The sequence below is a fragment of the Ciconia boyciana genome, chromosome 10 (genome assembly GCF_034638445.1).
Source record: "Ciconia boyciana chromosome 10, ASM3463844v1, whole genome shotgun sequence".
NCBI lineage: Eukaryota > Metazoa > Chordata > Aves > Ciconiiformes > Ciconiidae > Ciconia > Ciconia boyciana.
The window spans coordinates 32,765,335-32,787,147 of record NC_132943.1 but is presented as its reverse complement, the minus strand read 5'-3'; the positions used below and the strand labels follow the sequence as shown (position 1 = coordinate 32,787,147).

At 36.2% G+C, this 21,813-nt stretch overlaps 1 protein-coding gene across 4 annotated transcripts in view; it reads right to left on the bottom strand.

The window, feature by feature from the left end:
* RFTN2 (raftlin family member 2) overlaps positions 1 to 20,832 on the bottom strand; it is a 37,510-nt gene extending 16,678 nt beyond the window's left edge. For 2 of the 4 annotated variants that reach the window (XM_072873865.1, XM_072873866.1), the window contains exons 1-7: positions 20,097 to 20,570; positions 14,785 to 14,968; positions 12,583 to 12,694; positions 10,190 to 10,502; positions 6,946 to 7,146; positions 1,838 to 1,959; positions 595 to 698 (exon numbers count right to left, since the gene is read on the bottom strand). In XM_072873865.1, the coding sequence (XP_072729966.1) occupies positions 595 to 698; positions 1,838 to 1,959; positions 6,946 to 7,146; positions 10,190 to 10,502; positions 12,583 to 12,694; positions 14,785 to 14,968; positions 20,097 to 20,235 (1,175 nt within the window). In that variant the 5' untranslated portion in view covers positions 20,236 to 20,570. Of the gene's footprint in view, positions 1 to 594; positions 699 to 1,837; positions 1,960 to 6,945; positions 7,147 to 10,189; positions 10,503 to 12,582; positions 12,695 to 14,784; positions 14,969 to 20,096; positions 20,574 to 20,704 lie in introns of those variants that run through there. The other 2 variants (XM_072873864.1, XM_072873868.1) reach the window with 2 other exon arrangements.
* Between the last annotated feature and the right edge of the window lie 981 nt (positions 20,833 to 21,813).

Below are 21,813 nucleotides of genomic sequence, written 5' to 3'. Positions count from 1 at the left end.
GCTCCTTCTAAGTATATAGATCCCCCTCAGTCATCTAAATAAATATACAATAAGAGAACTGAAATCCAGTAGTTTGGTACTATATTTGAAATGAAACATAATGTCTACATTAAAGAAGAACAGAAACAGCCCAATAACTTGCTGGATTAGCACATTCTCCTCCCTAATTTGCAATAAATACTGCCTGACTGTCTTGTGACAACATGACTTCTTACATAGTCTAAACCAGTCATTCACCAAGGTTCTAAATTAGTGAAACACTCAACACTTGTTTAAACTAGAAGCATATAAGTAAGCCCATTGCTGCCGACTAGGTATGTGATAAGAAGTTTCTTAAATAAAATCTTTACTGTTTAGATATAAACAATGTATTTTAAATTTAGGATTATTGGTCTAGTTTGAAACTCACTGAAGTTAGCAGTCCTAAAGGAGAGTGGTAAAAAAGATTCCACCATAATGCTACTTACATCTCAAGTTTTATATGCTGTTAACATTATTACCATTTTTCTTCCTATTACATTTAAGTACACAATAATCACTTGATAATTCTCAGAGACTTATACGCCAAAGGGCTGTAATCTATTGTTTGGGTACCTGTCATGTCGTACAATAGGCGTAGGCAGGACACAGGTCAGGAGCCATCCAAACTCAGCCAGCGTGTGCAATAAAGGTCCATAATCTGTTTTAATTTCACACCCCTACATTAATAATTATAAAAAGTGGTAAAGAGACTCTGTACAGGTTTTATTGGCATTTCTACACAAATTACAATGACTCTCTTATTTATAATGAGATAATCCTTTGAGACGATATTGAACTGTGTTGTTTGGTGGAGATTCACTATGTCAAACTGAAAACAACTTGAAAAGTTCAAGACTACAGAAGACTAGGAAAACAGAGCGTATTAACTTTAGGTATGAGCCCTGATTCAGCAAGACATTCAAAGCACATCTCGCTTGTTAAACTTGTCATGTTGCTAAATTAATGCCTAAAACTTCTTAAACACCAGAATAGGTGTCTTGATATATTTAGGTTTTTACTTCATATCTGAATAACAAGCATCTCACCTAGCTATATACTTTGGTTTTTGGGGTTTGGTGGTTGGTTTTTTTTGTTTGTTTGTTGTTGTTTGTTTTTTTAAATATACAAGGTCTTAGTTTTATGCTGTTTCTTTTCACATCAGTAAATGTATTTATCATTGAATATTTCAAAAGTAAGCCCTTAGTATCCTCCAACAACGATTACTTTCAGATGTCATTAATTCATACCAATAATCTTATAATCTTATAATATTAAAAACCAAATAATTTTATTGTGTAACCATGCTACAGTAGTACATGTAAATTTATTAGAAAAAAATTGAAGTATTTCATATTTAGCAGTAAAATTTTACTAAGAATATATATCTGAAAACCATACTCAATTCATTCTCTACCAATTTTTTCCCCGTTCTGTTTCTAGTTTTTGCTATTTTCTTACCCTTTTTATTTAAAAATACTTCAGCACATTGTCAGTAGAACTGCACTTGCTGAAATTATGTCTAAATTAGTCTGAAATACATACATTTTGAAACAACACTTTATTTGGTAGTCATGTTTGTTGGTATGAACATTTGTAAATGTCAGGCCAGAATCCCTGCGGCATATTTCTTTTATGCACATTGACCAATAACCACAGGCCTGACTTCATTTTTATGACTCAAAGCTTTAGTTTAGCTTATGCAGGTGGCTTCAAGAAACCATCCTGAAAGTTTATCAAACACTGGTACAGCATTCTAAGGAAAAAACAAAGAAAACTAGAAGTAGGAAATCGCGTTGCTAAATAATCACCAATTTACCTCAATGACTGTCCATTGTTCAACAACTATTGCATCATTTCCTTTCCTGTTAGAACCTGGAACCCCAGCACCTTCTTCTTCGTAGATAAATAATCCTTCTAAAGATTTGGGCAAATAGTCCCCTGTGAACATAAAAACAAATATAAACTGAACTACAAAGTTTTAGGGTGATCCCTTACTGAGATGTACACATAGGCTTGTTTTTTCTCATTGAGCAGTCCTCTAAAATAAAATGAACTGAGACAGCAAATAACTCAAATTTGTGGTTATTTCTGCATCTAGTTACAACTTGATGAAGTATGCCAGTCAACTTATTATTCAAAACCCTTTTTCTACACAAATTGAACTATGAACCATTTCATTTTCTCAAAAGCATTAGCCACTTCCATGCTCGAATCTGAATTCCAGTTTCCTGTATTCAACGTATACCCCGCAGCAGATGGGCACAAACTCTTTATTCAACTTCAATATTGTATGCCTGACAATAAATGTGGCTTTTGGTGTGGTGGAAGAGAGCATAGAGATAAATGAAGCATGAAGTGTAAAGCCTAGCTACTGTTACTGAAATAAATACATAAATGGCCACAGGAAGAGCCTGAAACAGAAGTAATTGTAGGAAGATTCCTGATGGGAAGGAAGTTTCAGAGCACAACTCCCTGACTCACTTGTTGAAGCCTGACAGTATCCGGTTGGCTGTGCATCTAATATTGGTTCATTTTCTGGTTTTGCTTCTCCTAAGAGCCATCGGGAAGCCTTTTGTGCAGATGTACCTTAACAGCTGACTATCTTAAACTTAAACTAAATTCGAACAGTAAAATTAAGTAATCCTCAGAATATCAGATTTAAATCCTCTGCATCTCTTTGTGTGATATTGGAAAGAGATGATTGTTTTTGCCACAGCTTCAGGGAAGGCAGATAAACTTGAAGAAAAAAAAAACACCTAGCAAACAAAGAAAACTTACGGAACACAACTGGTCTGGTTTTAAAAATTGACCAGACTGGCACAGAAGTTGTGCTACGTAAACCAGGAATTCCCGTTTTTTTGAGCATGCTTGTTAATGTACCATAAAATACCAACTATTTATTCATACTATTTTTTACTAGATTGCATGTAGCAAATTTATGTAGTTTGAGTTATGATTATTTAGATACTTGCATGCATATATATCTCTTCCACGCATTTGTAGAGATATTGGACATGTTATTTTATTTTTAGATTATACATAAATATGAGGGTGGTGAGGCACTGGAACAGATTGCCCAGAGAATTTGTGGATGCCCCACCCCTGGAAATGTTCAAGGCCAGGTTGGATGGGGCTTTGAGCAACCTGGTCTAGTGGAAGGTGTCCCTACCCACAGCAGCAGCATTGGAACTAGATGATCTTTAAGAACCCTTCCAACTCAAACCATTCCATGATTCTATGAATGTGATTGTACATGGAACTTAATATATGGCTTCAGGCAGAAACACGTGAATATCTGCACAGCTCCTAATAATTCATAAATACTGAATCTTATAAATTCATGGACTTCGACCTTTCTTCAGTGTTCAGGGAGATACTTAAAATGGGCAGTCCACCTACAGCATGTTAGAATGTTTCTTTTTCTATCACTTTTCAAACACGACAGAATAACTCAATTTTAAACAGTTATTGACACAAGAAACCTCCACTCAGTGGTATTTTGAGACAAACCGATAATTCATTAAATGTACCATGTCAAAAATCACCTCTGTTGAAAAAGCTGCATGTGTGGCTAACTGGTTCACCTCCCCATTCTGTCAATTATAATAGTTTATCTCTGTTAGTATCAGTACGAAAAAAAAAAAGTTAAAAAAAAAAAAGTGCTGCATGAGAGATAACACAAACCAGAAAAAGCAAAAATACTGCCACAGCACTTCTACTAATCTTAGGTACTTCTATGACAATGAGAGCCTCAAAGGCAGCTACCAATGGAGGAAATGCTACAATGATCCAAATGGCTGCCTAAAAGAGAACTTACCTGGATTGTTTTTATGACTGCATCCTCTTTTAGCAGCAGAACACAGAAGTTGGTAATTATTAAGAACTGACCTTTTTTTAAAAAAAATTATTTTTATGTTAAAACTTCCTCCTAACTTAAATTGGGTATTGCATTTTGATCCTGGTAGCAACAGAATTCTGCTGACTCTGCAGAACATCTGTAGAGTCCAAACCAGAGGAGGATTTCTGCAGCTGCCTGACTTGTATCCAGTGTTTTTACTTTTATTAAAACAATAGCTAAAATTTGCTCATTTCACTGAAGTTGTATAAAAGGACAACTATGGCTAAAGACACCTCACAGTCTAAAAGCAAACAAACAGAAGTGAGATGAAGATGACAATTAGATGCACATGCAGAAATACAAGAAGTAATTCTAGTAGTAAGTGCAAGTGCTTGAATACTTTTTCTCCCCTAAAAAGCATTTTAGGTTTCCCTCTGTGGATGCCAAACTTTCATCTGGTTATAAAACTCTTTGATGTTCACCTCAAGAACAAACATTTTAGCTTAAGAACTCAGTAGCTAAATTAATTTCTTACTGTGGTTACAGACACTTGGTCAGCTGCAGAATTCCATCCCCATAGTGAGCTGTGCCTTTGAATACATCCAGTTTAATTCAGCAGCGTCCCACTCGTGAGTCTAACTGAAACACATACCAGTCAAGTGGGGCTGAAGAAGCACCAACTGCTGCAAAGAGGCAGCATGAAATCCCTAAATAAGTCATAACCTGGGTATTAAAGATGGGATAGTTATTCACATAGAGAAGAGCAGACAGCTATAGGGGAATGGGAAGACTGTAAAACTGTTGTTGGACAACAGCTGCAAAGATTAATTTCAACAGCTGCCAAAAACACCCCTCAGTGAATTGTAACATATCTCCAGAGAGTTATTTTCCAGCTCTAAAAAATTTGTATTGAAAACTAGGAGTCTGATTTCTCACCTCTCCTCCCCAAAGGAAACTTTGTTCTTCCACTGACTTCAATAGATGGGAATTATAATTTAAATAGGAAAAAAAGATGACCAATACAAACTGCACCATTAGACTGTTTATATGCACAAAATATGGAGTTTGAGAGGGACTAACTGCCAAATTCAATCTGAGGTAAGTATAGCGATGTTGATGCGCTTGCGTTCCTCTGACAATCACTAAATTTACATTATTGCAGAGCTACAGAAATGCAATGATTCACACTCAAAACTAAACTACTGAGAACAACAAAAACTGAAGAGTTCTCATTATTTTCAGGGTTTGATTTTTGACAAACCCACATCATCTAACTTCCAAAGCTTTTATGTTTTAAACTTTTAATTTAAGCCCTTCACTAATCCAAGCCTTACAAAAGGGATGCTCAAAACATATTATTTTAAATCAGAATATCAGAAAAACACCATGAAATAAGACATATAGTAAATATAAAAACTACTCAAAACCCCAGTAATTCTACCCTCCTTGTATAATTCATGTAAGAAGCAGATGTAAAATGACTTACGAAAGCCACTTTAATACACTATTAAGTAAACTACTGCACTTGATAATCAGCCTGAGTATTGCAAAAATTGTTTAAGGTCTCTGAAACCTTTTCAACAAACTTTTTACAAGACTTTTCTCCACTGCAGCCCTGCGTTTTGGTTGCTTACACTGAACTGCCATAAGCAATTCTAAAGGAACACCAACAACTTCGAACTTTGTACAAGGAAGACATGAACAAATCCAACCAAAGATAAAGTATCACACTAGCGAAGTAAAAATTCCAAGTTTGCTATCAAACAACACTTATCACAATAATGAACAAATTCTGAAACGATTAACTATGTCAGACTCTCTTGGACTGTTCCCCTAACTCTAGGGTACTACCATTTTCTTCACATTATTTTCAAGTAATTGCACAACAGTAGCTACATACTATTTTTTGCAACACTTCTAATTTCTGGCTTTCAGACAAATTCAGTTCAAATGGAAATGAATCTCTTAATTACATATTTTACCAACAACAGTTTTAGAGTTCAAAATACTTCAGCCAATAAAGAACTTCTCCTGTTGTCAGCAGTGGTACAGCACTGTCTCACAGATCTGCCAAAGCCCAGGATTTTGGGCTCAGCAGGGTGTGCAGCGATGGGCCTGGGCCAGCAGCAGCACTGCTGACATTGGGCTTGTGTCTGTTCATCAGGAGGATGAAGGCTAGGAACTCTGAAAGAGCTAGGAGGATCCCTCCAGAATAAAAACTGAGATTGAACTGAAACTGGCAGAATAAAGATGAAAATTTGAAAATCCTGTGGCCTGAAACTCTATCATCGTAACAATTTGAGTGTTAACTGAGCTGGTAGATTCCTGCAGAAGAGCGCAAGAAGCAGGAGGGACCAGGGAAGACCTCTCTCCCAGCTGTGTGAAAAAGTCCTGGAGGATCTGCCTACAGTTGAGGGCAAGGACAAAACCAGATTTCTCTACTCTCTGCATATGTCTGCATCTGACCAAAACAACCTGCAGCAACATCCTGAAACTTCAGGATCAACAGTCGAATTTTAATGCAGTTTGGTGTTTTGGAAAGAATTTTTAAGCCCAGCAAAGAGCTGGAGAAAGCAGGAAGCACCAAAAGTCTGACTTCGATCTAACAGCACAGTAAGCACAATGAGAACTCAAGGTGCTCTTTTGACTCATTAGAAATATTAAACAGAGTGCAGCACAGTATCTACAGTGAGCAGCAGAATATGAACACCAGTGACACATGTATCTAATGATTTTTTTCCCCATTATCTTTTCCTTAAAAAAAAAAAAAAACAACCAAAAAAACCCAAAGACAAAAGAACTAGCACAAAGGATTTATGTCATTATAACACTACACTACTTTCCTGCTTTGGATAGCCTCAATTTGATAAAACAAAGCAGAAATTTCAATTATTCAGAGCTATAACCGCCCAGAAAACAAGTTATTCCCTTTTCAGGTATCAGATTCTATAAATTTACAATGACTATCTGAACATGTTTACATATTTCCCTCCACACCAAGAAGCAAAATATGATCTACTTTTTGCAAATTATGTAGTTCTACATAAACAAGTAAAAGCTTCATGATATTCTGGGACAGTACTCACCTTTAGAAGTTTCCCAGTGTACAAAAGAATCAATTAATGACAATCCTTGTTTATAATAAAATGTGGTTAATTCTAGCCAGTCTGCTTCCAGTGTACTAATAACTGGTCCCTTTCTTGTTACTTTCATAGACAAAACACCTTCATGATAGGTCCAACAGGTAGAATCATCATCAAAAACATTGAAGACTGTATATAGCTTGTCTAAGAGAAGAAAACGGAAGAAGAATGAACCTCTGCAAGACAGTGCTCCAAAATAAAAATATTATTAATCTCTTATTTCAATGTGGTTTTCTAATTCTAAGCAACAGTTCTAAGAATTGTTTCCTGATGTGACTGTACTCCGCTTGAGCCCTAAACACACTCAGGACAAGGTGTGACAGTGGGTACACTCTGGGATATGAGAAAAAATTTGCACATTACAGTTGGGTTGTCACTGGACCTTTTAGGCAGGTGGGTTTTGCATAGAGAAAATATACTACAGAGCTAAGAAAAACCCAGTGCAAACAGGCTTCATTTCTGCTACTCATGGAACTTCTGACTACAAGTATTTGAAATTACTATAACTGAAGATTAAAGACAATTTTCTAAACTTTTAAATATTAGGAATGCCTTGTACAGTATTGATTTTTACCCATTATTTTCTGAAGATTACTGAAGTACCGGTATAATTAGTTGCCTACTGGGGTTTCCCACATAATAACTGATGACTGTGCAAGTTAAGCACACAAAACCTGCATATCCTCAAATGCTTTTTATATCTAGGCATTAATACAGTGCTGTTACAAAACCAGAGTCATAAACAAGCATTCATCAAAAATTAAAATTCACAAATCCATACCATCTTAGGAAACCACTGGTGACAAGTTATGAAGTCCTAGATATATAAATGTATTCTACAAATAGATCCACATGTATGTCACAGAAATAACACAAAGCAGTTGCCAAAAAATGCTCTCAGATTGTCTAATACTTTGACATTTGAGCAGCCTAAATCAATGCGAACAAACCTCTAGAAAGCGGAAGTATTCACATTGCCAAAACAAAGGAATTTGGTTTAGATGACCCCACTTAATATGCTAGTGTGTCTGGGCTCCAGAAATAGAGGGAGATGTCTAAAGTAGGATTTGGACTGAAAGCAGTCTGAATCAATCACTGGTAGAACCCTGCTTTGTTTTGAGAAGTGTTACCACACCCACTGCAAGTGACATCAGGTGCCTGGAGTAAGGTAGAGTAAATTCAGGACAAAATTTTGAACTCTATCAGTAAGAGATGACTCTCCTTTCTAGACAGTTTTATTTTACCACCTCCACAGGTGGTTGTATTAGCATAAATGTGTTTACCTGACAAACCTTCATTTCCTTTCCCATATACTAAAGTGAGATCACTTATATATTTGTTCTTCAGAAAAAAAGAACCAAGTTTCCCAATACAACTATTCAATTGCTCATGTGTATCAGAAATTTGCTTCTGCAAGTGGTATATGCATAAATAGTCAAAATTTGTTAAGTTATGACCCCCACATCTAGAACTCAGACACAGTTTTGCACCTTTTGAGCAGACCTAAATAGAAATGGCATACTGAAGTGGCAGTACATACCTACATGCATGCACGACTTTCTTGGAAAATACATATCGGTATTTTTTAAAATTATGGCTACATACAACAGTTACAAAGAAAGGTGGTTAAGTTCTCATAAACTTTGTCTTAGGAACTCCAAAAGCTTTACTGAGTATTTGACTAGTAGTAGAGAAGCCTGGCATATTCTTGCCCAAAGCTTCTTGAAGAATTTCCTGAGAACACAGCATGCTGGGGATGCACTGGTTGCTAATCTACCTGGTCACACCAGTCACACCACAAACAAAGCTCCTTAACAGAACCAAGAGTTTTCCGCTTTTTGCTTACAGGATTTCTATTCTGCTATATATAGCAAACCCACTATGTCAAGCTGTAAGGAAAGAGTTAAGCTTTAATAGATCATGGTATAAAGGGCTCAGCATGTTGTACAAGAACTACTTTAATTCCAGTGTTAAAAATAAGAGGGACATTGATTATCTCAGTGCTTAGAGTCATTATCCTGACAAGCACCCTCTCCAGTTTGTAGACTAACTCTTAACAGGAAAGTGAAAAAGTTGCTTTTGAGAGCAATTAAAACATGTCTGGCCCATCAGGGAAGAACCTATTATGTCAAAATGCAATCTTGACATGAAAGCTTCACGCTGCCTGCTTTCTACACAGTACTATCTTGCATTAGTTCTCATGCTTTAGATTACTTCTTGCTTTTCACCTTTTCTTCCTAGCAAAGCAGGAGGCATTAGTGCTTCAGTATCAGAAGTCACTGTTTCAGGCAATCTCTCACACAGACTACACTAAGTACCTCTGATTCTTCTACAACTAAATTTTCTACCACAGCACCAACAGTTTTCAGTGATACTTTTCCTTCCTATACAACTTCTTAATGCTTACTTTTCTCTAGTGTAAATTCATTTTGTAACAATTATCCTCTTTCATTTCATGGTCAATGCATTAATTTAAGTGATCTCTTTCAGGACGCTTCTTGAAGGCATGTTAACCAGAAATAATCCATTATGAACGGATTTGTTTGCTGTACATTATGTGAGTTGGCCAGAAGCACGTCAAATTACAGCTCTAGCTGGAAGGGCATCTCTTTGTTGTCAGTTTTGAGTCAGGCAGGAGAACTGGAAACATAACATATTATTGGAAATCCATTACATGTTTATGATTTAATGTTAAGAGTAAGTGAAAACTATACGCATTCACGAAAAGGTTTTAAAACAATTGCATCCTTCTAAAATAAAAGATTTTTACTGCCACATATTTGTTACACACATATCAAGCAAAAAAGCTACCTGTTTGCACCACATTTAAAATGAGAATTACACTATGGGCAATTTTGGGGGTTTTTTTAGGGGTTTCTTCCTTTTTCTCTAAACTACAAACTAGAATTTTGACAGTACATTTACAATATTCTATATGAGAACTGAAATATCATTTTAATATATTACCACAGTTCACACATACATAGAGCAGAAAGTAAATATTTCCTCTGTTTCCTCAACTGGCAACTTTTTTAGAAATACGTATGCATTTAAGGAAGATGCATCTTCCAAACCCAGTATTTGATACAATAGAACATGCTGTTGTGTTACTTTTTTCCAACACCTTTTTAAAACAACAGCTCAATAAAATACCTTATTTCTGCAATAAACAAGTAGCATTTATTACCATCTCCTTTTTGTGATTTAACAGGGCTGTCTTCTTTTCCAAACTGGAAATCTGTATCCTGTAACAGACCGCTTTCTCCTTGCATTTCCTCCTCTATCCCACTCTCAGATGAGTGACCACTCAATGTCCCTTCATTCCAGTTTTTATAGGTTTCATCAGAATTTTTTCTTCTGTGTTCCCTATTTCTTCTGCCCAGCGTTGATTCCAGCTCTGCACTTCCATCGGTGCTTGTTCCATTACAGGCTTTAGTTTGAGGAAAATGTTGCATTACAAATCCCACAAACTTCTTTCCTCTTTTAGCAGCTTCGTTAACCTGTATTTACAACAGAAATTTATCTGCAAAGTGATTTTGCTTGTAACTTTTTGAAAACTTCTATATATATGTTCTGTTTAACTAAACTGCTGATTTTCAAGGACATAAAGACACAACAGTGTACTATATGTAGGGGTGGCTTGTCTTTGTACGCTGCCCATGTTTCAAAGTAAATGGAAGTCTTCCAGCATGTCTTTGGACTCAGGCCAAATAAGGTGGCCAACACTGGTACTGCCTTGAGTGTACACAAAATCCTTCATTTAGAACAAATCCAAAGTATTTTACCTGCTGTGTTGAATGATAAGCAGTATACTGCTGCAATAAATAGTACTGCTTCTCTAAACATGTGATATCAGTCATACTAAAATTACTGACCATTAATACTATAGAAATATCTATTTGTCATGTGACATGATTCATTATCCCCTGGTTCCCTTAGAGGCTACTCAGCTTCACTATTACCGAGAATAGTAAAGACGGAGAGAAAGGAGGGAGCTCAAAGCAAATTAAAATCCTCTTAACTCTGCTTTCAGCCAGTGGTGGGTCTTTTTCGCTGCACTGAAGTCTCAAAATACAACTGTAGAATATGTGCCACCTGTGGGATGTGTCTGTTCTTGGGGGGGAGGTTTGCTGGGATAAGGAGTGCTGCCATTTAGGAAGGTGATTCCACTGCCATCTTGTGCTAAAAAGCTCCCTTGTGCCAGCTCTCCTGTCCTTCCAGGAAAATACAGAAATCCCAGCCCAGAAAGAAGAAATCACCTGGGAAGTACTGGATTAGCAAGGGCACAGAGAGAGGGATCTCTACCCAGTTAACTCTCATAAACTATTAATCAAGAGAGTGAATAACATTCACATAGCTGACGGTACTACAATCCCTTTTTATGTACCATGATAGACTGAAGTGTTACTATCTATACCACTATTATGTATGTACAGCAATTATATGATATGCCAATCACTGTGATTATACAGAGCTGCTGCTTCTAAGACAACCAAAACAATTTCAAATGTGACAAGCAACATGCACGAAAAGAGGTGATAGGACAATCTTTTTTCTGAAATGCCACAAACTCTTATGGGTTCAGATCTTTTTTTTTTTTTTTTAAGGTAATTTTATAGTGTAGTACTGGCTCAGTCTTTTTAAAACACTGGGAGCATTTAAAAATCAAATTATTTTCACTTACTACTTCTGTTCCAGATTTGCTTTCAAGACTGAAGCACTGCTAATTTCAAGTGTATTTTTCCTTTAAATGTTTGTCTGGTACGCTATACAACCAACCTGGCAATACACATACAGTATAAATGTGTAATGGAATTCCATTTTAAATTTGAAACACCTGAAAATTTCAAAACAAGCCATTTAGAAATTTTAAAAACAACTCTGTGATAATTTCAAAGATCATTAAAGATCTCCAGTAGGCTTTTTCCTCTACTTCTTTCCTTGGCAACTAATGTAAAAGATATCCCTCTAACTCTTGTAATAACAATGGTTTCCTGTTTCGGTAAGTCTTCAATTTTGCAGAGGAAGTGAAAGACAAAAAGAACTAGAACTAGAGCTTGCATTCCAGTGGAAGTTCAGTTTTCTCTAACTATACAATATTTTCAAAAGCTGTGCCAAGTAAAGATTTAATACAATTACTGTGCATTTTGTATTTCAGTTAAAGAATGGGAAAAAAAAAAATCTTTCTTAGAAACTGGATATATTAATGTTCATTAGGAATACCTTACTTAACCCAGAACAACATAAAACTACAGATTTTTTTTTTAATATTAATTCCAGAAAAAGCTATCATACAAACACTTTATAAAGACTGGCTGAGAGTTTGGACTTGATTCTGCTTTCAGTGGTGTAAATTGCCAGTCTCCCAAAGCTTTACAGGGCTCAGTACTAAGTCCTAAATTAGAAAAAGCAACTAGTGAAGAAAAATAACTCCTTTCGCATCAAGAAAAGACTTTGTAGCTTCTATAAAATAAACTAAGGTTAAAACTCAAAACTAGAAAAAAAAAATCAATCACTAATAACTTACATGTATAGTAGAAATAAAAATCTCAAGAGAAGTTTGAAAAAACCCTCCATTACCTTTTCTAACAGTTCTTTCACTACCTCATTTGTCAGTGTTTCATACATTAAAGGACATTCCTCAATCACCAGCCTGGGGTGCCTTTGTCCTCTGGGTGCTGCATGCCTCTGGCTAGAACACAGAAAGAAAGCAGTCTTTGTCAGTAGTCTGCTGCTAACTTGGGCAAATGCTTGCATATAGAATTCTTTTCTTTTGGAATAGTTATGAAGGAAATCCTGGCAATGCTTCTTCATACTTCTATTTAGAACTCAGCGGGTTTTGGTATTTTGTTCTGTTTCTTACACAAAGTGGCAGGTACTGTGTATTATAATGTCAGGGTAAGAAGATAAATATTTAACAGGAATTTCATCTAAAGACTTAACAGGCATCTTTTGGAAACTGAGCTTTATTGACAAACAGCCCTGCTTTTGTAATAAATAAACCCCAAAATCTCTGATAATGCAAAAAATACAAATTTAAGCTATACATTTAGCAAGCACAAAACAGATTCAGTTTTGTAGAAAACACACTATGAATAGAAATGGTACTTTTCCACTGTTAACATGCTGCTGTTCCGTTTCTGTAACTAAAGCAGAGTTGCAGCTATTGTATGAAATACAGCGTAGGCAAATACTAAAAATACAATGCAGTAACAATTACTTTGGGTTAGGTAATGTTTAAATCACTCAGATTTGAGAATCCGACAAGCTTTAACTTCCATTTAAAGAACAGTATTCATCATGTTTTATCTGAAGTGAGCTAGGTTATTAGGTTATTATTACTCAGACAACAATATTTGGTGTGTACCAATAATATAATGGGATTTTATTTGACATTTCCTTCACACCATCTTTTGCTTTAGAATGAAACATCAGCGAGACACACTCAAATATAAAAGGTAACTTTCCAGACAGTAGTTGGAGAAGGTGTATTTGCCTATAGGAAAACCAACACAGGTACATATGGCACCTGCACAGGAAATTGGGAACCTACACCCAACAGTTTCAAATGTAGGCTGCAGGGTCTCATCCTTCACCTTGGCAAGAGCCTAAGAGTTCAAACCACAACTTCATAAGGATCCCACACCTACAGGGATAAGGTGAATTGTGCGAGCTGTGCGCTGGCAGTGTCACCTCTTAGAAGCCTCAACTCCAGAGAGCAAGTATCCTGCTTTTCTTACTCAAGCATTTGCCCACATGGACAACATTTACCTTGTTTGCAGATGAATTTATAAAGGTAAGTTGTATGAGCAGCAAATACCATGGACAATGCTTGTTTAAGCAAAGTGTTTGAGAAGCTCCCTCAAATGAACCATGTTCTATAGAAGCATTACTGGAGTGGCAGGGGGTATCTTCCAACTCACACCCTTCCAGTCTTCCAAAAGAAAATGAAAGAACCTTTGTGCACCACACTAGGACTCAGGAGAGAAGGGGAAGCATGACAGCTCTTTATGCAATAAGAAATCCACTTCTCTAGTTATTCATAATAAGAACAAAAGGTTATCTTCTTTGCATTCAAAGGAACTAATGGTAAAATTTCTTTGTATATTTTCTTTATGATCACATGGTGGATACAATGCCATGAAAACAAGAGTAATAAACAAGACTGTGGAGCTGGAACATAAACACAAACTCTTGACTGTCCCTCAGTGTCACAACCAAGCTTTTGTATGTCCCCCAATCACAGAATGATTATTTCCTTCTTAAGAAGGAAAAATAAACTATTTATCTGACAAACTAAGTAATTCACACTTTACAGGTAATTTTCCCTGAGTAATGATCTTACGGGAAAAGTGAAAACACAGAAGTTTTGAAAATGAAGAAGAAAAACCAGACATGAAAGAATTTAAAGCAGCTTATTACTCTCCTACTGTTTTGTTTACTCTTGGATTTGCTGCAGGTTCTAAGACAGATGATACTTTATTATGAAGATGTATTAAAAATAAAGGGGTAAACTAACAATTTATCTTCCCACAAATTATGATAAGAAACTTTGGATTTTTGTTTGGACATTTATTAAGGCAAAGTAAACATTAGCCTATTGTGTGCTTCGTGTTAATTAAAAAAAAATGTTACTAATTTGTTCACCTTTCTAGATAAGGAACAGTTATTTGATTCTCTGAGGCGCTCATTTCAAGTTGATAACAAATTATGCATGTTGAGCAATCCAAGTACAAACGGCTTAAGTAATGGACCAATATATTAAAATTATTTCACTGTTACCTTAATTTTAATCGTGAAAGTACCACTCGATACATGTGACTTGCAGGGAAATTCCTTCTACGTCCAATTGGCAGTATAATAGGATGAACAGCTCCCACAACATATCCTTTGCTGTAATATTCTTCCACCTTAGATGCTATATCCAACACAGAACTGATCTTGATAACTTCTGGATTTGAGGAAGCTAAAAGCATTGAAAGCAGAAGAGAAGCACATTATACTGTGTATGTCCATATATTTTTGGGGTAAGTTCCATTTATATAAACCGCACAAAATCTATCCCAAGGCATTTACTAAAAAACTACAGTTCTATTTATACAAGAAAAAGCAGATTCACAGCTGATTCAACAGTATTCAACTAGTTGAAGTACATATTTTTACAAGTTAATATGATCTATTTTTAATCTATTTGGCAACACTTTGTTGGATCTAGCTTTGCCAAGCTAATTTAAGAGCTGCGTCAACATCTAAACACACAATAGGTCTGAACTTAACAAAGCAACTATTATGTCTAGCCAAAGCCTTAAACATACTGAAGCAGTATCCTTCAACCCTAGTTGTGAGGTAAATTCCTGTACAATGAATTTAAGCCTAGAACAATTGGTTTGTTTGTCTTAAATACTTTTTTTGGATCCCTTAGAAGTGATCTGTGGATTGTAGGTTGAAATTTTAACATAGTCCCAATTCCTTTTTCCAGTAGACTTAAGTACATGCCACCTAATGTAAGCTATGTGGTGTCACTGATTTCTAAGGAGGATCTCTCTGAGTGGGTACAAGCATTTCCAATCAATAGACGACAGCTAGGTACTACATAGCTATTGGGGGAAACATAGATAAATGGAAAACTTTTTGGAGAACCTTTTTTGAATGGTCTTATCCACAGCTTTTGCATAGAGAAAAGGAAGATTCCACACTGGTAACAGATTATATATTCTGCCACAGTAAGTCGGATGGTCAGTTATTTCCTGTTCCCCTCAACCTCAACTGGAACTGTAGATGTTCTCAGAGCCTCCACAAAGCAGGAAATCAATACTCATATACAGACAGTAACTGGAGAGTAATTTTGCCAGCATATATTTGCCGTCATCAAAATTTTCATCCTTTGCAGGCACGAACTCTTAAGACAAGACAGCTTGGCTTCGAATTTGATGGTCTTTATCAGTGACCCTTGCTGCAAGTGACATACTTTTTTGTGTTCCGATGGGTCCCTCTCTTTGCAAGACTTTCAGTGCATTAAGACCAGTGTTCAACTGTATTAAAGGATGCCTCAATTGGAATTAAGTGACCTCACGACACTTTGAGGTACAAACATTTTGACATGCTGCTTTAAACATTCCCTTTCAAACCATACAGTAAAATGAAAACAATTAAATACACTACTTCTCCTTTGATTCTGTAATTTAAAAAAAATAATAGAAAAAAGAACAGATAAATGCAATTACATAAATCTCACTTGCCACTTTGTAAATATATTCTTTAGAGTTAATTTCATGTTCTTACATCCTCTTATCTACCTGCCCTATATTGTAGGTGGTCAACAGCAAGGAATTTAAGGACTTTATAAAAAACACAGCAAGTCACAAAGTCTACCTATCCTACTGGTTTAAAGTATCATAAACCAGATACATGAATCTTTAGTTTGCCTAAATCTTTTATTCTAATGAACCAGCAGAATTCTAATTCAGTTTATTGGTGATGTGTTCTGTAAAACATGAATCTCTATACTGCTTTCCCACTATAAAATGGGAGTAATACTGATATATATACATTACAGAGGGCTTTTTAAAACAAACAAACCCCCCCCCCCCAAAACCCAACCAGAAACTAATGTTCTACAACACTCAAATGCTTTTAAATACCAACTTTTACTAAAGGGAAACAGGAATGGAGGCCTCCTTTGCTTGTCAGTGTAAGAGCCTTAACAGCTCAGAAAACCTATCAAGAGAAACCAGAATAATGTGTACCATGGGAAATGCACACTACCAAAAAGTATCACCAATATATATATTGACAGTTTATTGCTGATAACTAGCAAACTCAACCTATTAATGTAAACTCTGCCATTCTCAGTCATAGGCACAGGGCTGTTGCACCTTCTTGTGCTACCTTGCCTTTTTTTTTTTTTTTTAAGCAGACAGTACATCACAGCCCTCCCTTTCATAGACAGGTGATATTTTGCCCTTAGTAATGCCTCTATCCCATGATTCCACTCATAGTAAATCCAGGACACATTAAATAATATATTGAAGCAATAACTGCTCTACAGCCCACAAGCCAAAAAAGCAGGAATGTACGCAACGTGATCATCACTTTACTGATTTTGCAAATGTCTTAACCATTTTTCATTAAGAAAATTTCCTTCCTGATGAGCTGTCAACAGGTAGCCAAAATACTTTTACAAATAACAGAACTACAGCTAACTTGCTAGCTTTATAGTAAACTTCAGATGCACGATGTTGAAGATAATGACAAAACAGCTACTTCGTATATATTCATACTGTTATTCAGAGTAACAAGAACTTCACAGCATGTCATCTTAGTGAGCCGACGTGAAATACCCTTGCATCAATATTCCTTCTTTTCCCTAATAGGAGAGTTGTGGAAAAGGCATAAGCATTCTGCTTGAGTAGGAGTATTTAAACTCTCCCTACTTTATGGTTAAACTGACCTCAAAAATTAAAAGCTGTTTTTGTAACTTAGATATGCCTCATGATTGAGACTGTAGAATTTACAATCCTTGACAGGCATTTAAAGTTACACTTCAGAGTCCACTGCTCCCTTTCCTTTGTACTATTCAATCCCACCAAAATAAAAGACTGGCTGTAATTTCTTGTTTGGGATCCTCTTGATGCAGAACCACCTCCATGGAACTCAAAGCTTATTTTTACAGTAGGGATGGGAGTATTTTGGGGACCAGGAGGGGAGAAGCCAAGGTACAATACACTGCTGATAACTAGTTAAGATGCGCAGGGACTCCAGCCAGCGAATTTAGACTACAGCATGGTTGACCTGATATGCATCATGGCTTGGGAGAAGATCAGGACTCCTGAAAGTCTCCCCAGCAGGCTCATTTCAACTTCACATAGCATACATCTGATGAAGCAGAGAATAAGGCATATTACACTAATGCATTTATGCTTGCTATGCTTTTATCTTAACGCAGGACATAGCTTACTGTAAAGGATACTAAGTGTAGATTTTCTGTTTTACTTGGTGCCAGATCCAGTGGCAACAAGTCACTCAGGCAAACAGAAATCTCAGATGTTGGGCAAGATCTTGCTTGGGAAACCAGCAGATACAGAGTGCCATGAAGACCTAACACACAACTTGACAGCAGAGTGAAAACTAACTTTGGTCTAAAGTGATAAAAGGCTCTCACTTCGGTTTTATTTAGCCAAAGGATATTCAAGTAGCAACAAGTATATGAGTGAGTTGACTGGGGCGGGGGTGTGTGTGTGTGAATAATAATAATTAAAAAAAAGCCCAACATATTCCCCAGTTCCCCACAGTACTTTAGCCAATCCCATGTTTCATAAACAACAGAATTCAGAAATGCCTCCAAGACAGTATATACACCGTTTTTTTTCTGTATTCATGATCTTAGCTCTAAAGATTAGAGACCTCAAACAAAAAAATATTTTAAGGTCAAACACACACACAGCTAGAACGATTCAACAGAAAGATATCTGTGTTTACAAATCCACTTGCTTACAGTTTGAAACCAAAAAAGTTAAGTAACTATCTAAAACTGATCTCACTTATTTAACATTCATAATTCCACAGTAAATCACTGAAGCTAAACACTGTTGAATATCAGACTAAACAGGAGAATATGAATCTTTACTGCTGTAGTGATAGGGCATTAAAATAAGAGATGCACCTTTATTTGCACTTATTTGATGTGCTTTTTCTTAAAAGTCACAACCACCTTTACAACAAATCCTTTACACAGCACTTCCAGAAACTTGTTATTTTAAAATATAGCAAAACTATTCAGAACACAGACTATTTAAGAACATTAAATGCTCTTCAGTCTCAAAAAAAAGAAAAAAATTAAGTTTTAGTATCCTTCCTATTATCAGTAGATTGGTAGGTAACTCATGTATGCATTACGCAGCCTAAATAAATAGCTTTATTTCCAGTACATCACCGCTACTACTTACTCAACACAAAGTTTAATTTCTTCAAAGTGAACAAGCCAGTGAGAAACTCTATATGTGTAAATAAACAGAACAACAAATACAGCTGGATGTCGAGTACTGTAACTTAATAGAATGTGGCTTCTATTAGTATCTTGCAGTTTTTCAATGGACAGATACATTTTAAATAAAACTATTACTACAGCCCTTTAATTTAGAGTTAAAGCTAAGCAGAGGCCAAGTTTTTATGAAAAAGTTCCTGAAAATGTAACAAGACATGCACTTACACTTTCTCCCTTTATCAAACCCTTCTAGTAATTGCATTTACTTCAAATCCTAGTTATTAAGAATTTCCAGTAGACTGGGTTGTTACAAAATGCAAGTTACTACAAAGTGACTGCAAAACTGAGCTGTGTGTTCTCAGAGGGCAGCCATCTGGGCTTGTTTATGTTTTCAACTTTGTGGAACAGGGAGTTGCTCTGTTAGAGACGGGACACCCTCGGGAAGGAAGTATCCCACAGAGCACTGTCTGCCTCTAGCTACGCATACAAATTTTGTTTCATTTCGGTCACGATTTCAAAAGGCTATTCAACAACTACGTGTAAAGCCTTTGGAAAAAAACAGTAAGATGAAACTAAGATGTTTACTAAAATATCTACCAAGAGACTGGGGTGGGCATAAGAGGGGAAACTACTGCTGGTATACAACTAAGAAACAGACTTACTTCTGCATAAAGTAACAAGGACAATGACAGCCTGTTTTCAGAAGCTGAGCACATTTTAAAAAATTGTTATTCAATTAATGCCCAGGCACAGTGTATTTTCGGAACCGTCACACTGAATGCAGACAACCAGTATTCAAAGTGAGTACGGATGGCAGTATCTGACTCACAGGAAACTAGGAAAATCTCTAACAGTTTTTAGCCAGCTTCCTTAACAAGGACAGTTGTGTAATTTGGAGGGTTTGGTTGTTAAAAATACTTCAGTAGTTTCCATTGTAATTTTATCTAAGTGAGGACCTTCGTCATGATTTGTGTTTCAAAATAAAAGTCTTACATTTTGGCTAGGTTTGATAAAAGTATCTAAGATTTACTGTAAGTCAAACAACACAGAACTAAGTTAAATCCTATTCCTTGCTTTCTCAGAATAGTAAAGATATAATATAAAAAGATACCTTCTAAAGTAAAATCCAGCAATACATATTCATAAGCAGAATCCGTCTTTGTTTCAACTTGTGGTCTCTTCAATGTAGAAAAGATTTTTCCAGGGCTGCTATCATCTGGGTCTTCCAGCTTTCTCAGTCCGCACCCCATGGCAAGATCTGCAAATGATTAAATCGCAGGAAGAGGTGGGGGGGAGCAGCAAGATCTGTCGCTCTCACTACGGGGGGGGGGGGGACGGGACGGGACACACCAAATAATTCCCTTAGATTTTGTTTTCTATTAGCCGTAAATCCAAATACAGAAAAAGTACGGTTCCCAAATCAAAAAGCGAAGGTACTTTCCATTCATCTTCTATATAGAAACAGTAAGCCCGTGATAATTTCAAGCTACAAACTTGGTAAGAGTGGGCTTGATTTCGCAGCAATGTTAGAGCTGCTACAAACTAGCAGAGATTTTCCATGCCACGTCAATTTACAGCCAGCCCCCTATCAGTGCTCTCTTGCAGAGGACACCAAGAGTGCTTTGTTTGTCCTTCTAGACTGACTGGGTAAGGGGGGGCAGCAGGGGGGAGAAGAACTGAAAAAGAAAGTTAGAGAGAAACTTGTCTGTAATTACTTACGTCCAGAAGTTCTACTCAACTGCAGTAGCAAGTCAGAGGGAAACAAGCAAGTTAGTCAGAATGAAAGAATGAGAAAAGAGCCTCAACATGGTTGGAGACAAAAATCATTTCCAGAAAGGAAGTCAGCTTCAAGAGGAAATTGCTTCTGGCATCTCAAAGGGTAGAAAAGTAAATTAAAAGCAGTTTAGTCCTTATTTTAGGTTTCAAAGTTTGGTTCCTATTTCCTTTCCACAGGAACTTTCTTCCAGAGGAAAAAAACCCATGAACATAGTGTAATATATTGTAATAATGTAAAAATATGTAGTAGAGAAATTTTTCAAGAAAATCAGTAAGAATCTACATCGCTAGAATCAATTTACTTAATTAGTTTTGATAAACACTTAAAAATTACACTGAAATATTCCTCATTTCAAATCAGAAAGACTTTTCCAGTGTTATATATGAATATAGTTACAAGACTTTGTTCCCCATTTTTAATGGGTATTGAACAACTGAAATCCTCTTCTCCTCTGTCAGGCTGACCTCACTACAGCCACAGACTTTCAACACTGTTTCCTAAGTATATTTTCCTTTAAGTCCTGAAAATTTAGTATAATTTTAAGGGCTCTCATTACTCTTACATTTACTACTGCAAGTCACTTGTAACTGTATTACACCTGATGCAGACCATGATAATGCATGGGAAAACAAAAGAACAGTGACTGATTTTCTAAGACTCTGTTACTGCCAGGGTGGGCAGTTAAAAAATTTACCCTTCTATTTTTAGACTGCATCTAGAGAAATTAAGAGTCATCTAGAAAAAAAATCAGGGAGTCATAATACCGTTTTGGATTAAAGGAACCGCACATTTGGATTTCAAAAGCTTTTTACTTTTTTTCACTGAAAAACATTAATCTTATTTAAAAATGCCCACATTTTCTACAATCAATCACTGCAAGTTAGGCATTAACCATTTGTGGATTTCTTCCTGTTCTACTACAAGCAAAGTGATCTAACTTTTATTTAAGTAGCTTACCAGGAATGGTAAGTCTGCAGACAATATCTTCTTTGAAATCCACATTATAGTTTAAAGTTACTTAACTTTGGAAGAATTTAAAAATCACTGAGTG